Raw genomic sequence first — 17,905 nt, forward strand, 5'->3', positions numbered from 1 at the left:
GTCAACCAGCTAGGGCATATCATGTTGCAGTAAGACCAGGCATTTCCTCTTCTACTAAAGCTAGACAGGTAACCCAGTAAGGAAAAGGATCCCCAAGGCAAGGAAACAGGCTCAGAAACAGTTTCTGCTCCCACTGTTAAGAGTCGTACAAGAACACCAAACTACACAAATGTGTCTTCGCCCAATTTCTAAGTGTGTGTGTGTGTGTGTGTGTGTGTGTGTGTGTGTGTGAATGTGTTCAGTTTTTTGCATACCTTATATATTCTTTTCAAAATTTAATTTATTTTATGTGCATTGATCTTTTATCTGCATGCATGCCTCTATTAAGGTGTGAGGATCTAAAATCTTGTATCAAGGCACAGTTGTGAGCTGCAATGGGAGTGTTAGGAGTTGAACCCAGATCCAGTGGAAGAACAGTCAGTGCTCTTAAATGCTAAGCCATTTCTCCAGTCCCATCTTGTATATTCCTGACACAAGTATTATTTTAGAAGTATAAGTAGTAAATATTTTTTCTATGGTGTATGGTCTCTTCACTCAAATGATGATCTGTTTTGTTGTAAAGAAATATTTTAATTCCTCACAGTCCCATAAAGTACTCAAAGATTTCAGTGGAACAGAATTTAAAGAAAAGAACATGTTTATTGGAGTGGCTTACAGGCCAAGGTCCATGTAGCGCTGCAATGGCTCTCTATACCAACAGAAAGTACAAGAATCCAACAATTACTCAGTCCACGAGGCTGTATGTCCAAGCTGGCCTTTAGTATGTACTAGAATATTAAAGAAGTAGGTTTTTTTTTTCTTTTTAAAAGATTTATTTTTTTTATATATATATATTTTTATTATTATTAACTTGAGTATTTCTTATATACATTTCGAGTGTTATTCCCTTTCCCGGTTTCCGGGCAGAAGTAGGTTTTAATGCCAATGAAGAAGTAGACTTACCGATAAGAAGAAAGGCAAGTAGGCAAAGCTCAATGCTTCTTTGGTATATTTCTTTTATTTAGGTTGTCAGTAGAAGGTGTGGCCTAGATTAAAGATGCATTTTTCTATCTCAAAAGATACAGATTAAAGGTGGATATTCCCAATTCAAGAGATTTAACTAAGAAAGATCCCTCCTAGGTGCACCCGATCACTTGACTTAGGTATTAGTTAATGTTAGATGTTGTCAATTTGACAAGGAAGTATAGCCATCCCATCTGGCAACTACTGATCTTAATTACTGAACTGTCAAGATCCAATTCAGAAAATCCTTTCACATGGTATAAATTCAATCATAATCCGCAATTTTTCTCTATTAGTCTCAAGGCGTAGTGTTTATTGAGGTCTCTGATCCATTTGGAATTGAGGTTGAGAGAAACTCCATTTAGGAGACACCAATTAGCAACCTACTACATATTAACGTTCAGAGAATAAGGGACTATGAAATATTCATCCATAAATGAAATATCTGCATCTAAATGACCCTTTCCCAATACTCAGAGATTATCACAAAAGAGAAGCAGAAAGGTAGTAAGAGTAAGAAGTATGGAAACAGAGTTTCCCATATTTATGTTCATGTTTATCATGAAATAGTGTTTCCCTGTTACAAAAGATCAGTTACAAAGTTGAACTCACAGTGGTTTTAACATCATACAATATGCCTGCATAATCCCAGGTCAGACAAAATTTCAGCATGGATGGGAGAGATATATACAAGTCTCACCCCTAGCTTAGGAGTTATGAGCAATTGATTACTTCTTTGAAAAAGAAATGTCAGTTTTCTTTAAAGGTGTGGCTCCTGTTTAACTAACTGTGCTTTGTGGAGTTGCCATATACCAGCATATTTGGGAAACAGAATTTGGACAAGGTGGATGCTTGCAGCCAACCATTGGACTGAGAACAGGCTCCCCAGTGGAGGAGATAGAGAAAGGACTGAAGGAGCTGAAGGGGTTTGCAACACCATAGGAAGAACAACAATATCAACCAACTAGACCCCCCAGTGCTCCTAGGGACTAAACCAACAAACCAAAGTGGAGCGGTCTATGGCTCCTGCAGAATAAGTAGCAGAGGATGGACTTGTCAGGCATCAATGGGAGGAGAGGCCCTTGGTTCTTCTATGAAGGCTTGATGCCCAGTGAAGGGGAATGCCAGGGTGGGGAGGCGGGATGGAGTGGGTGAGTGGGTGAGTGGGTAAGTGGGGGAGCAGCCTCACAGAAGCAGGGGGAGGGGCAATGAGATAGGGGTTTCCAGAGAGGAAACCCAGAGAGGGGAATAACATTTGAAATGTAAATTTGAAAAAAATGAAAAAAATGAAAAGAAAAAACTTAACTTACAGAATGGTGTGTGTGTGTGTGTGTGTGTGTGTGTGTGTGTGTGTGTGTGTGTGTGTGTAGAGAGAGAGAGAGAGACAGAGACAGAGAGAGAGAGAGAGACAGAGAGAGAGAGAGAGAGAGACAGAGAGAGACAGAGAGGGGGGAAGGAAAAAGAAAGAGACTATATCTCTCCCTAGAGAGAGAGAGAGAGAGGGAGGAGAGAGAGAGAGAGAGAGAGAGAGAGAGAGAGAGAGAGAGAGAGAGGTGCAGAGATGAAGAGGATGTATTTGAGATTCTCATTATTAATATTCAGGTGGGCAAGGAGAAGTTCTGGTGCTCTATGATTACTGAGAATTCTTAAAGATGCATGTGCATAGTGGGATATTTTTAATTAACTCAACTCATCTATTTATTTCCTCTTTTCCAAATCCATTCTAATGTCTATGGTCAGCCTGTGTCAACACTATGAGACTGAGTTCAAACTTATTTCTCTCTAAGCCACACTTATGCATACACTAGTTTATCAATGCATGGGATGCATAAGGAGAGAAGAAAGACCTATTGATGAAATCAAGGTATCCTCCAGGACATACCTAAAGGTATGGTAGGTTTATTCCAAACGCCACACAAACCATTTGTAAGTAAATGCTGTGGAATGGCATTGTAATGGATAGTGCATTGATTTAAATTGATTTCCTTTGTTCTGATAAAATCATCTTATAAAAGAGATGCTGAATCTGGGCTTTTGATGCAAAAATAACATAATTTAGATTTTAAAGTAGAAAACCTTTTATTAATAGTAGTTTATTTGATTCGATGCAAGGTCTCAAATATTTGCTATATGTTATAAATTAGCTTTGAACCAAGTATAATTCATGAGTCATTACTTATGATTGATTCATCAGAAACCTCATTAATTGCAATAATACAATGACCTTGAAGGGAACCAGAACAAGAAACTACAACTCAGCCATGGTAAAGAGGAACAAGAGAATTATATAACCTAAAACTACCATCAGTGTTCATATGCCTTTTTTTTTTTTTTTTGTATATTCCTGATCATGTCAGCTAATTCTTATTGTAACACTAACTGGGAATTATTTAAACAGCCATTAAACCATAACAAAAGTATATTATTTTCTTGAAAATAAATGGATCTGATGATCATTGCACTAAACCAAAAAGCTAGAGAATTATCACATGATTTCTTTTATATTTGAATGAAAGGGGATTTTAGTCATGGTTGCTAAAGGAGAAGGCAACAGAGTCAATCTGGGAATAGCTGGACGCCGTGAGCACATAGATACAGTGAGACAAAAATGCATGTGTGGTTCAGAAGTGGATAATTTAATCCTTTTTGCAGACTATATCAAAGGGTTTCCCTCTGCTATTCGTTACTAGATCTTGAGGTGAGTAAGGCAATAGGGTCGTAGTCATAAGGGTTCTGTCTTATTCCAGAAATGTCAAGGTCATGGAAGCAGTAATCTCTCTGTGATCAGCAAAGATCCTGAACATCAAACTATCAAGACAGGTACAACAATTATATTAGAATGTACCACCTTATATATGAAAATATCACTCGTTATTATCTCCACTTGCAACTTGCCCAACTATGTCAGTTATGTTTGCAATAGGCACATAAGAGGGTGTCACATGGGCCTCTCTCTTCTCTGAGAAAAAAATATGTATATGTACACTGTCTCTTTCAGTCTTCTGCAGCAGGAGAAAGATAGTGTGATCTGGATATACTGGCTCTTTTCATGTACCATTTGTCTTAGCTCATGTTAATCCTTTTACCCCAAGTACCCCTCTTTCTTTTATCCATCATACAGATACAGAACCTAGGAAATGTGACCTTCTTTAAATGCCCCGCTCCCCCACCCATTTTTTCAGCAGTGTGCTACTCTGGCAATAGGGTCTGGTGCCAATATCTTGTCTCATACTGATAAACATGAGTTATTTTACTCATCTATTCCCCTGATGTCTCACCATTTGAGTTCACATTTCCTTAGGGATGTGGGTTTCACTCTTCATCTTTTTATGTCTAGTACAAATCAGGTTTTCTTGCTGAGACACAACAGAACTAGAAACAATGATAATAAACAATGTCTAATATTTACTCAGCTTATACAATATGGAAAGTAGTTTTTTTAAGTTCTTTATGTACATTAACTAGATTGCCTGAATATTCCTTGAGAAGTGCTACCATTTCCATTTTACCAGTGAGAAAAGGACACTGAACTATAGGAAGTATAAGTAACTTGACCACTGTTGTACCTAATATAGGTTATGTTTATCTACTTTTAATTGAAATGCAATGAAATTCTTACTCCCACCCTCCTTTCTTTCTAAAAGATTAGCAGAAACAACAGGTTAAGACGAGAGTTTTTGAATATATTACATACAGATATGATTCATAATCAGCCAGTTGGGTTGATGAAATATTCTTAGATGTTGCTGCTTGGAAATAATGCAAGAAATAAATTTTATTTCCCCAAATGAATAAGAATCCATAATAATGAGGACACGAGGTAACAATACTGTTGCACATTTTTTCTATAATCAAACTTTACAATTATCCAAGGAACTTAACAGGTGACTCCCCCCTCCCCCTGCAATAGACATCAATGAGAATCAGCAGGCTACATCATAATGACTTACATATGTGAATCTCTATGGAAGCTCATGCTCATACATAAAACCCAATTAGTCCACTCTCACAGAAAGCATGAATTAAGTTGTTTTTTGCTCCCATCGAAGGCTACTCTCAGAGGAAGATATTTTTCAATACATTAATTGTGAAACATAGGATGTGCTGGTCTCTGTTCCTCAGCACATTCAGGAGAGTCTGACGGCTCTGAGTACTGATTGCATACCTTAACCATATGACTTCTTGCATGATATTCTTTTTCCTATGAATCTTATTCTTCAAAGGGGAGAGAATAGTGCCCTTGTCAGAGGAGGGTTTCAAATATTTGAAATGTTACTTGACAGTGACATTGGAATACATCATGTACAGTTGTATATCTGATAACAAGTTTAACATTTCTGGTTTTGGTTAATGGCTAGATGTAACCAATTTAATAAGATAATAATAATCATAATCATAATCATAATTTTAACCGAGCATCATGCAATTTATCTTTTCATTAGATACCAGAAATTAACCTTTTCCTGAATAGCATGGTTTATTAATTATGTAGCCCATGATACCTGCCATATTGGATGGATTTCATGGATGTGTCCCTTCTTAATAATTTTGCATAGGAGGTTTTGGTTTTGGTTGGCTCAGTTTAGTCCCTGAATGCTACTTTTTTGTATATTTCTCATCTGAGATGGACATGGTAGCAAAAGATAAAGTCCATCACATATACCTTGGTGCATTTGGCATCTACAAAGTTAGTAATTGGTAAGCACTACACCAGGGACCTCTTCCTTAATGTTCGATTTGTCTATGACTAAACACCTGATTGTATGCAGGCGGTGAACGATTGCTGGTTTGGACTACTGAGGTCTTTCTCTATAAACATTGGCAATGTACTGGCAATCTACAGACAGCTATTAAATTTGTTTACCATGAAGGTTACTACATGTTTTGTCTGTTAATTTTACCAACAATGGCCTAAGCTCATACATATATAACCAACAATACTCTAGGAAGACATTTAAGGAAGTAATAACTCTTTTTGTTTCCCTTGTTTTTCAGACTGTTTGAACTCCAGAAGGACCAACACCAGATAAATTATGAATGTTGAACAAGATGACCTTACATCCACAGCAGATAATGATAGGTCCTAGGTTTAACAGGGCCCTATTTGACCCCCTGCTTGTGGTGCTGTTGGCTCTTCAACTTCTTGTGGTGGCTGGTCTGGTTCGGGCTCAAACCTGCCCTTCGGTGTGCTCTTGTAGCAACCAGTTCAGCAAGGTGATTTGTGTTCGGAAAAACCTTCGTGAGGTTCCTGATGGCATCTCCACCAACACAAGGCTGCTGAACCTCCATGAGAACCAAATCCAGATCATTAAAGTGAACAGCTTCAAGCATTTGAGGCACTTGGAAATCCTCCAGTTGAGCAGGAACCATATTCGAACCATTGAAATCGGGGCCTTCAATGGTCTGGCGAACCTCAACACTCTGGAACTCTTTGACAATCGTCTTACCACCATCCCAAATGGAGCTTTTGTATATTTGTCTAAACTGAAGGAGCTGTGGTTGCGGAACAACCCTATTGAAAGCATCCCTTCCTATGCTTTTAACAGAATCCCTTCTTTGCGCCGCCTAGACTTAGGGGAATTGAAAAGGCTTTCATACATCTCAGAAGGTGCCTTTGAAGGTCTGTCCAACTTGAGGTATTTGAACCTTGCCATGTGCAACCTCCGGGAAATCCCTAACCTCACGCCGCTCATCAAACTGGATGAGCTAGATCTTTCTGGGAACCATTTGTCTGCAATCAGGCCTGGCTCTTTTCAGGGGTTGATGCACCTTCAAAAACTGTGGATGATACAGTCTCAGATTCAAGTGATTGAACGGAATGCCTTTGATAACCTTCAGTCACTAGTGGAGATCAACTTGGCACACAACAATCTAACATTACTGCCTCATGACCTCTTCACACCCTTGCATCATCTAGAGAGGATACACCTTCACCACAACCCATGGAATTGTAACTGTGACATCCTGTGGCTCAGCTGGTGGATAAGAGACATGGCCCCCTCCAACACGGCTTGTTGTGCCAGGTGTAACACTCCCCCCAACCTGAAAGGGAGGTACATCGGAGAGCTGGACCAGAATTACTTTACATGCTATGCTCCGGTAATTGTGGAGCCCCCTGCAGACCTCAATGTCACTGAAGGCATGGCCGCTGAGCTGAAATGTCGGGCGTCTACGTCCCTGACTTCCGTATCTTGGATTACTCCAAATGGAACTGTCATGACCCACGGGGCATACAAAGTGCGGATAGCTGTGCTCAGCGACGGTACTTTAAATTTCACAAATGTAACTGTGCAAGACACAGGCATGTACACATGTATGGTGAGTAATTCTGTTGGCAACACCACTGCTTCGGCCACCTTGAATGTTACTGCGGCAACCACTACTCCATTCTCGTACTTTTCAACTGTAACGGTAGAGACTATGGAACCTTCTCAGGATGAGGCACGGACCACAGATAACAATGTGGGCCCCACTCCAGTGATCGATTGGGAGACCACCAATGTAACCACATCTCTTACGCCACAGAGCACAAGGTCGACAGAGAAAACATTCACCATCCCAGTAACTGACATTAACAGCGGAATCCCAGGAATTGATGAAGTAATGAAAACAACAAAAATCATTATTGGGTGTTTTGTGGCCATCACTCTCATGGCTGCCGTGATGCTGGTCATTTTCTATAAGATGAGGAAACAGCACCATCGGCAAAACCACCATGCTCCAACGAGGACTGTTGAAATCATTAACGTGGATGATGAGATCACTGGGGACACGCCCATGGAAAGCCACCTGCCCATGCCTGCGATTGAGCATGAGCACCTAAACCATTATAACTCTTACAAATCTCCCTTCAACCACACAACAACAGTAAACACAATAAATTCAATACACAGTTCAGTGCATGAACCGTTATTGATCCGAATGAACTCTAAAGACAATGTACAAGAGACTCAGATATAAAACATTTACAGTTACAGAAAACAAACAATCAAAAAAGACAGTTTATTAAAAAATGACACAAATGACTGGGCTAAATCTACTGTTTCAAAAAAAAGTGTCTTTACAAAAAAAACAAAAAGAAAAGAAATTTATTTATTAAAAATTCTATTGTGATCTAAAGCAGACAAAATTATGTGTATTCCTCAGAACCTGTTTTTGCTGCACTTACTATTTTCCCACACCTCCTCCCTCCCCTCCCCGATTGCCATATTTTTCATAGATCTCAACTCCCCAAAGAACTGGTCTAGGAAATTTTGTAAGAATTCTGTTACACTTTGAGATTTTTATGGTGAATTCTAGTGGTGAGATCCAGTCTATTTTGTCTCTTTCTCTCTCTATTTTTTTCATTATTTTCTTTTTCCTTCATGCCCTTATGAAATAGTTCAACGGGGAATGCAATATTAGAAATAGATTTTTAAGAAAGAATGAGGAAAATGCAAGATCTTATATTTTTCATGTAATGACCTGTTCTGTATTTATGAGGAGGACATTCTGTGGAGAAAGAAAAAGAAGTAAGCAAACAGCAGATTAATTTACATATGAGCATCTATAAAACCCATGACTTTTAAAAAGAAAAAGAAAAAAAAAACCTCTAGAATCAGAATTTGTAGTTCAAAAGCTTAAAATAAGATTATAAATAAAATATTGTTGGTTTTTCTGTACCTGGACATAGCTCATTTGTAATCTGGCTCAAATGTGAGAAACCTGGAGGTAATTAGATTCCTTGTTTTCTAAGAAAGATAACAAACACTACAGTAACCTCTAATCACAGCATTATTTCCTACATGTCTCTGCTGTTTTATTTGCTTAAGTTACACATCAACATTCAAAGATACTAAGATATTCTTGCCTTACCTACTAGGAGTGACCCTTGTAAACCTTTTGGATGAAAAGTTAACAATTTACAAACTAAATGTAATTCAAGAAAGGAGAAAATACCAGTATGATATATTTTCTTTCTTCTAAAGAAAACTCTGCAGACCAGCTGAAATAGTACCACAAAAGACGAGTCATTCTTAATTGCTCACAGTTGAAAAGGAATTTTGAGTTCTGAGTGTTAGCAAATTTAGTTCAATTCATTGAAAATTATCACAGAGCAGAAAGGAGCTAAATGGTCACTTGGCTGATGTGAGTCCACAAATAGCAAGGCCTAGTTCCTGCCCTTGCATCGTTTCCAAGGATTTTTCTCACTGTATTACTAAGCACTAGCACTAATATTTGGTTTATAGGTAAATGATAGTGTCCTAGGCACTCTAAATTGCAAAATATTAAAATGTTGTAGAAACTTACTGAATTCATGATTTCTGCCATGCTTCAGGTGGAGAGAACTTTCTCCTTCAGAAAACAGACTCCCAGGAGTTTAAGAAGCCAAAATAATGGAGTATTGTGAAATAATGGGCACATATGAACAGAAAACAAGCCTGATGAAATACATGATGATTTACCAAGACTTTATTTAAAGGAGCTGTGGCAATTTAAGCTAAGAGGACAGAAAATTGCTTCCAAAAAGAAAAAAGAATCCACTGGTTGTGAATGTTTGCATTCTCTCAATATTTTCATATACTTTGTGTATGAACTTTATCTTTCTATCTGTGGTACAATATATAGACAGAGAGACAGACAGAGAGACAGACACACACAAACACACACAACACCCCCCCCCACACACACTTTTCTCACTGACCTTGAAATTTGTCCTCTCCATCAAACCCAGGAGATAACGAATGACTAAATTGAGGACAATACATCTCCCAGTGGATGAGCAGCTTGAACACTTGCACGCAATTCTACAGTCTAGACCTCACACCAGGTTTTGTGATCACCAGGTTTGAAAAACCAGTCATTTCTAACAGTGAAGGTTAGAAAAATAGGAGGAAGAATTAAGAAATGGATGCAAAGACACAAAAGTCCTGTTTCCTTTTTCGGCCAAACACTCTTTGCCTATTTTCTCCTGTATCCCTTATTCCCTTTATCACAAACCTAATTTACATTTTCTGTTACTGTTTAGTAGACATAGGCAAAGGGCAAGCATATATGGACTGTCATTCACATATATGGCATGGTGTGTGGTTGCATAGCATACTAACAGAGACATACACTCATACTAAAACATATACATTTTAAATATTAACTAGATCTGGGACAAAGAAGAGGGATATTAATGAGTGAAGAAATGGGTTGTGCCTTCTTTTCTTAATTCTGTTCCTAGTTTTTGTTTACAAACTTCTGCCTCTTGACTCTCTCATGTTAAGCTTATGATTATTATAAGGGTAACCAAAAATGTTCAAACCATATACTCTTTGTCATGGCTAAACAGTTAGACAAATTGTCCTAAATGCAAAGAAATATAAAATAATAAAATAAAACAAACAATAGGGGTTGGGGATATAGCTCAGTGGTAGAGTGCTTGCCTAGCAAGTGCAAGGCCCTGGGTTCGGTCCCCAGCTCCGAAAAAAAGAAAAGAAAAAAAAAAACAAACAATAGACGAACAGACAAACCAAAATCAGTGAGTAGAAAATTAAAACTATGAGATACATGCGACCAGAATACTACAATAGATCGAAACAACATTTCAGAAATAGAATACACTTATGGAAGGATTAAATTAATTAAATTGAGTTATATATCAAATTAAATATGGTACAAGCAGTTCTTATTGCAGCTATAAGGATTACTTACCTTAAACGAAACTGAAGTTGACTCAAAAGCTCTTCCAGTTAATATTATGCACACTGGTTCACTAATGACTTGGTGTGCTAGAGAAATACCTTGATTTTCTTGATGAGAAAAATTCTATGTGATCACTTACATATTCTTGCTCCAAACAAGTTACATGATAACATGTAAAATTGTGTGTGTGTGTGTGTGTGTGTGTGTGTGTGTGTGTGTGTGTGTGTGTTGGTGTGTTGGGGGGGTCATATTTTCACAGACATTTCTGAAAAAATTATTATTTATTGGGAATCAAACTTCATTTTTGACTATGACCAACATCTCAGATTCTTCACCACTTGTGTAGAATATATGTAATGTACATACCTTGATGAAACATTGGAAGAATTTGGGTATTTCAAACACATAGAATCTATTATAACTTCAATAACTTTCATCTCCTAAATATTCTGGAATCAACTATCTTTATTTATCACACTTTATAAAGGTCACTCTAACTGGAAACAGAGACTAGTAAAGAAGAAAAATACTGCTACTCCATGATAACTTTCATCCTTAAAGTCAGAGAATCAAAAATCTGGATATTATTTAAGATACTTAGGCTAGGATAATATGAATAAAGTCATACCAAGAAAGGACAAAAGAAGTGTTAGTACTCTGTACGGTGAAAAGTAATAAAGCATTTTAATCACAGGACTTAAAGAAATATTAGAGACATGTTAGATAGTGACTTTAGAGTACACAACCCTTCCAAGGTGCACATTAACCAAAGTAGGAAAAAACAAACAAACAAACAACAGCGTCAAAACCAACTCCCCAGTCTGTCTTCTTTCAAAATAACCTTAATGGTATTTAAATGAATGAAAACCTTAGATAAATGTCTGCAAACACATACTCTAAAGTATCACAACTTTTAAATATTACGTTTACTTACTACTTGCTTCATCCTAACCATTTCAACAAGAACTCGAAGTTAATTCTCTAATTCAATATCACTGACATAACATAGGAATGCCTAGGGTATGAGTAATTTTTCTGAAGGAAACCAATTGTTTCTTTTAAAATACAGTATGAGAATGTGCAATCTCTGAAAAGTAGTTGACCTGCTTCTCACATTATATGCATCTCATTAGTTGATTAGAATATGATTTCTGCACAGCGAATACTCTTGCAGAAAAAATTTAAAAAGTCTAAAAGGTTTCCTTCCAAAACCTGAGATACCTTCTATTTCTATTACTTTAATGAGATAAAATCAGGATTGCTTTGTGCTCTCTGTTGGAGCTTGAAGCAGCTGTGACACTGTTGTTTTTCTATATTCTACCAAGATAAAGACCGAGATACATCTGGCAGTGTGAGAGACAAAAGACACTTTCTAAAATTAATATAGCATACTGTCAATCAAGACCTAAATATAGATAATGAATGAAGCATTCTCACAACGTATGCCAATTCATACCATATTATTTCTTAGGAAAAGCTGCCAAAATTTCTGAGACTTCAACCTTTCTTACCATTGAGGAATACATACAAACTATATTTCAGATTCTATAGTTCAATTTTACAGCAATTGTTCAGCAGTAGTAAAGCAACTGTTCACTTTTCTTTTGCTCAGAAAAAAGTAAAGAGAGGAGATAGATATTTTTCTGACAGAGAGACAATGACCAAAGCTATTTTGACAAAAGTTTTCAGTATTAATAAACCTTTTTGCAAAATTTATTATGTGTACTAAAAATCCATATGTCCTCTACACAAAATGAATAAGGCAAACCCCGCAGAATGTCAGATTGTAAAAAAAAAAACTTATTTTTTCATATTTATTCCAATAATTTATTTTTCCTGGTCATTCGTTTTTTGTTTATAACATATGATAGGGAATTCAGCATCTTACCCTTGCAAATACCATCAATTCTGACTTTATTTGACTGCCAGAAATAGTATGTTTATTTTATTTGTATTTGATGGACTATTTTATAGGGCATTTTTTTCTTTTGAGAGTCTAGTCTCAGTGGAGAAATTGGAACCCAATCTGATTTATGACTTCTGACATAGAAAACATTCTCTCACATTCACTTAATTAAATTATGGTTTTGTTGTCATGATGGAAACTTATCTACCCATCACTTGCTTACCTGTGCATATAACAAGACAAAACAAAACAAGACAAGACAATAAGAAACAGAGAAACAAATGAAAAATTATTGTGACAATTGGTTAATCTCCTTATTTATCCAGACCTTGGTCACCCATTTAAGAAACAGCAAAAACATCATGAAATCTAGCAACAGATTTTCAAGTCCATCTTCTTGCTTTGCACCTTGTATAGTTCTCTATGAGAAATATAGATGAAGAACAAAAGGAAAGGAGGACAGAAATATAGATGAAGTCAAAGCCTGAATGATACTAAGACCCCACTTATTGTATTAAAGTATAAACAAAGTATTATTATATACTTTGTGAAATACACTCTTTGGACTTAGCTGTATAAAACTTTTAAACAAATACTTTTTAATACTGGGAACATACAGTGTTTTTTGGTAATGCAATAATTATAAAAATTGTATATTAATGTAACGTTCACAATTCCTTCAAGGCAAATGTTGGAATGGACTTTCAGGTAGTATTGTTATTTCTAGTTTAAAAAATTAAGTGTTACAAAAAAGAAGAGAGGGTGGCGTAATACAAGTTTGCTCTCCATAAGTCTTCAAGCAGCTAACTCAAGTTTCAAAGCCTTCTCTGTGTGAGTGGACTGTTGCAAAAGGAACCTCATTTAATTTGAATCTAAACACATCAAGTTGCTCTGCACTTGCTTGTGAAACACTCCCTATTCTTACAAACAAAGCACTCTGAATAAATTAATGGCAACCTTTATGTACCCCACCGCAGTTTTGTTTTCAGTCTGCAGTCTTACCAATGGGGAAGTGCATTTTTATCCACAGTGTTGATTTCTTAGCAAGGTTTCTCATTTTGGAAGAACAGTACCAAATCAGAACTTGTCACAGCTGCTCAACATTTAATTATGCAGTCAGCAACTCAATGCTAAAGAACTCTTATAAGTGAGTAACTTATTTGGAGGTGGTGGTTCTGTTTGGTTTAGAGAATAGCTGTGCTTTTGGTTTCCATGGATGGATTTATTAAGTACATAACAAGCAAAAATAAAAAGAATAAATAGCTAGAAAGAGATAAATAGAGCAGTGGATAGGTGGCAACATTTAAGCAGACACTCAAAATGTAGACGGAAAGCTCAGAAAGCTCCACTGAAATAACGAGTTCACAATCTAGAGAGTTTCAGGAAGAGCAGAATAGAGCATTGAGTCCTGTCTGGTGAGATTCCCACGGAAAAAATACATCATCCCAGCAAGGTCACATCTAGAAATCAGACACAGTGCTCCAGAGGAAGCTGCCTAGGGAATTTAAGAAATCAGCAAGAATTCCTGATTGGCAAGATCCTTTCTAATCTCTCCATAGACCAGCTTCCAGATTATGTTTTCCAATATACATTGTTTTGTTGCTGTTGTTTACTTTCTGTTTTATTTCCGTGTTTGTTTTGTATTGAAGATAACCAACAGATACATTTGTTGGAAATGGCTCACCTTCTAACTGTTCTCAAGGATATAGTGCCCTTAACATCTGCTTGATGTTTTTCCCTCTCCAAATTAGAGTTAGAAGATGGGTTCTGGAGAACACTTGACATTAATACACTTACTAGCTGCATTCTATGCTACTTCCTGAGTCAGCTTCTTGGTGATCTCAAATATCACATGACATATACAGATTTTCACATTACTGGAGACCGTGCCGCTTACCTGCTACTCTTAATTTCAGTTTAATGATTTCTAGATAGAAAACAGTGTGCCAAGGTGGTTAGCTCAGGAGAAGATGATGCAAAATTACCTTTTTGGTAATAAGCTTTATTAGGAGAGAGGAGCCTGCGACTATGTGGAGCACGATTGGTTCTTGAGGTAGGAGAGCACTAACAAGGGACAGCACATTCAATCAGAAACAACCTGTGTGGGAGTAATAGGAATTTAAGAAGCTCACCGTTAAGAACTGAAGAAGAACATCATTGGAGCCCTAATGTCAAGGAAGAATAAGAGACTGCTGTCACTGACAGGATGATAGAAAGGCCCAGAGAAGATCTTAGAAAATCTCCCAAGAAAGGAAAAGCGTCATACTTATTTATTCTTTCAGGGGGCTATCAGGAGGTTTTACACTATGTCATTTACTCTGGGACAGCCTAGGTGACAGGAGCATGGAGATGCCAGCTACTATGTAGACCTCTGCTAGAGGTTATGAGGTCATAGTACATCACAGTTCCTTAATTCTGCTTCAGTGAAATCAGGGAGTTGGGGCACCTTCCCTGCATCGATGTTGGTCGGATACCTTTCTTTACATTCTTGGGATCAACTTAGAGTAATCTTAAAGGTGTCCCATGTTCTAAGAAAGATGTAATATTTTAACGTTATTTATCTATTAAAGAGTACTTCCAAGAATATGGACAAGTTTACAATACTGAAAAATCCTTAAAAAATACTGTATTAATTTTGAAGAGTATGATATCATATTTTAAGTCTTATGAAAAGATGAGTGTGGATACCTACAGATTACAGGTGCAAGCTAATGAAATAAAAGTGTAATTGATTTTTCAGTAGCTTTATTATATTGACATTTTCACAAATATCCTATCGAGTTCAATTAAGAATAAGTTCTTAATCTGAAATTGTTTTGTAATTATTTCAAAGGAATTTTTAATAGTCACTGTAAGAAGTAATAATGAGTCAAAAATATAAAAAAATAGACAATAAAAATTTTTATCTTTAAAAATAAAATATCTACAATTAGATTAATTGTGGATACAATAGAGGGTCTCAGAAATTATAATGTTAATTTTAGGCATTCAGAAGGAATTCAAACATAAACTGTATTTTAGGAGTATGCAGATATAGTTCAACCTGAAGACTGCTTTCCAAGCTTTTACCAAGATAAAACTGGATGTGGTGCCCACTTCCTGTAAACCCAGCAGTACGAGGTAGATACAGAGGAACAGGAAAACCGTGCCATCCTTGTTTACATGGGGCAGCTTAAGCTTTATGCAACTCTGCCTCAAGATTTAAAACACAAAATTTTGTACTTTGCAGAATAGAAAGTCCTTTCATTTGCTTTTTCATCCCTTCAAACTTGAAAAAGTGATAGCCTAGTCAATTTAATTGTCAAAACATCCCTCAATACTGCATTTTCTAGTACGGTGTACAGTGATAGGTTAAAGTAAAAAACACAGAAACAATGACAGGCGGGTCCAATAGCACATCTCTAGCACAAGTGATTCAGAGATGGAAGTAGGAACATTATGCGATGAAGGTCATCATGTACATTTTAGTGAGAGTTTATGTTTTAAAATATAGAAAAAATACTACATATTCTGTTTGTGTACATATGTATATGTTAATATATATTCAAAAACAAAAAAAATGTATAATGGAAAGAAACCTTAGAAAAGACAGAGAAGTTAATATTAAAAATACGAAGAGAAAGTGTTTTGATAATAGAACAAATTCATATATATTCATGAATTTTATGTACAATAAATATGATTGGTACAGGTCACTCAGTACCAGGCACTATTTGAGGCCTTCATTCACATACAGAGTCATCAAAGTAAGTCATGTCCATGGCAGCCAAATAACCAATTGAGATTAATTGACCTGGATGTTTCTGGTTTAGCACTGAAAATCCTGTTCCCAGAAACTCCTCAATCCAGAGCAGATTGTTCTCTCACCACATTCCATTCTGCCTTAATGCCCTAATGCATATTAGTATGGCTGTCTCATTGATTATGGTGATATGATATAATATTATCTAATAATATCACTTATTATGTTTGTTAAAGACTTTATTTTTAACTTATATATCTCTCTCTCTCTCTCTCTCTCTCTCTCTCTCTCCATGTCTGTGTTTGTAATATACCTTTATGTGTGTAAAGGAAGGATAAGAAATGGGTCTGGTCCTTTGAAGTTGGAATTACAGGTGGCCATGTGCAGCCCAATAATGGGTAATGGCAACTGACCTTAGTCTTCTTCAAGAGCTGCAAGTGCTCTTAAACTGTTCACTTATCCCTTCTGTCTCAAATACTCATTTCTTTCTTGAGCTAGGGCATAGCAAGTCCAAGGAATAGAAATATCAAATTCTTTAGGTTGGTTTTAGACAGCATACTATAGTTCGGCAGATGTAGAGTAAGCTCTGCTTGCCCTCTAGGAAGAGGTGAGTTCTGGGTTTACCAGTACTCATGTTCTTATAGCCACATGCATCATCTCTCGTTTTACAAAACTCTTTAATGTAGGCATGGTTACTTCTTGCTTAGAGAAAGAGAATTAAAAGTTCTCTCCCCACAGACCAGAATTAGAACGAAAATCAAGGACAAAAAGAAAGAAGAAAAAAAAAAAAAACCCTACAGCTTCCAGATGGCTACTGCAAAGCCTTGATTTAGAAATGGCATATATTATTCAGAACACAAAATTGTGAACACTCTTCTCAGAATATTTCATCTCTTGGGTTCTATGAGATCATGTTCTCCTGGGAAATAGGCTTCTCTGGGGAGATACATCTCTTGGTAATTGATGTCAGTTTTGTTCTTGGGTGTTCAAGTTCACTGCTGAAGTCAGTAAAGTCAAAACATTAGAAGTCCTGGGTTGGTTAATGCCTGTTTGAAACATTTTTTTTTCTGTTAAATTTCATTGAGTTTCACAGAAGAAATTCAGACGGTAGACATTGTGGCATGACTACCATTCAGAGATGAAAATAAATCAATTGACACTATTTTTTGAAATAATTATTCGGTTTTAGGCAATTTATTTTTAGAGCTCCATTGTGATTCACTTTTATATTCTAATCAGATGTCATTGATGGATATCTCTGAATAACGCATTCACTAAAAAGATCATATTTTTGTGCCTTTTCTTTGACAATTTCCTCATAACTCCATAGTTCTATAACATTCTAATATAAACTTTACATAAAGTCAATACAATTTTTAATTCATTTTTTCACAGAATACAATACATTACCAAAGCTGTTTAAAATATTTAAAATATAGCCCTTTAACTGTAAAGTATGTATTTGACTTGCTCAAACACATGCATATGGCATATTGCTCTAATCCAAAGGCTTAACTTTTAAAAGTCAGGGGTCCAGACAAGCAAAACTGAATACAAAATATTTAACTAGCTCCAAAGCTATCTTT

At 36.4% G+C, this 17,905-nt stretch overlaps 1 protein-coding gene across 2 annotated transcripts in view; it reads left to right on the plus strand.

Annotated features, from left to right (window-relative positions):
- The window catches only part of Lrrc4c (leucine rich repeat containing 4C), a 166,723-nt gene extending 158,060 nt beyond the window's left edge, over positions 1-8,663 (plus strand). The window contains exons 1-2 of one of the 2 annotated variants that reach the window (XM_032903780.1): positions 3,373-3,822; positions 5,998-8,663. In XM_032903780.1, coding sequence (XP_032759671.1) covers positions 6,040-7,962 — 1,923 coding nt within the window. In that variant the 5' untranslated portion in view covers positions 3,373-3,822; positions 5,998-6,039 and the 3' untranslated portion in view covers positions 7,963-8,663. Of the gene's footprint in view, positions 1-3,372; positions 3,823-5,997 lie in introns of those variants that run through there. The other variant, XM_032903781.1, reaches the window with a different exon arrangement.
- The last annotated feature ends 9,242 nt before the right edge of the window (positions 8,664-17,905 follow it).

The sequence above is a fragment of the Rattus rattus genome, chromosome 5 (genome assembly GCF_011064425.1).
Source record: "Rattus rattus isolate New Zealand chromosome 5, Rrattus_CSIRO_v1, whole genome shotgun sequence".
Lineage (NCBI taxonomy): Eukaryota > Metazoa > Chordata > Mammalia > Rodentia > Muridae > Rattus > Rattus rattus.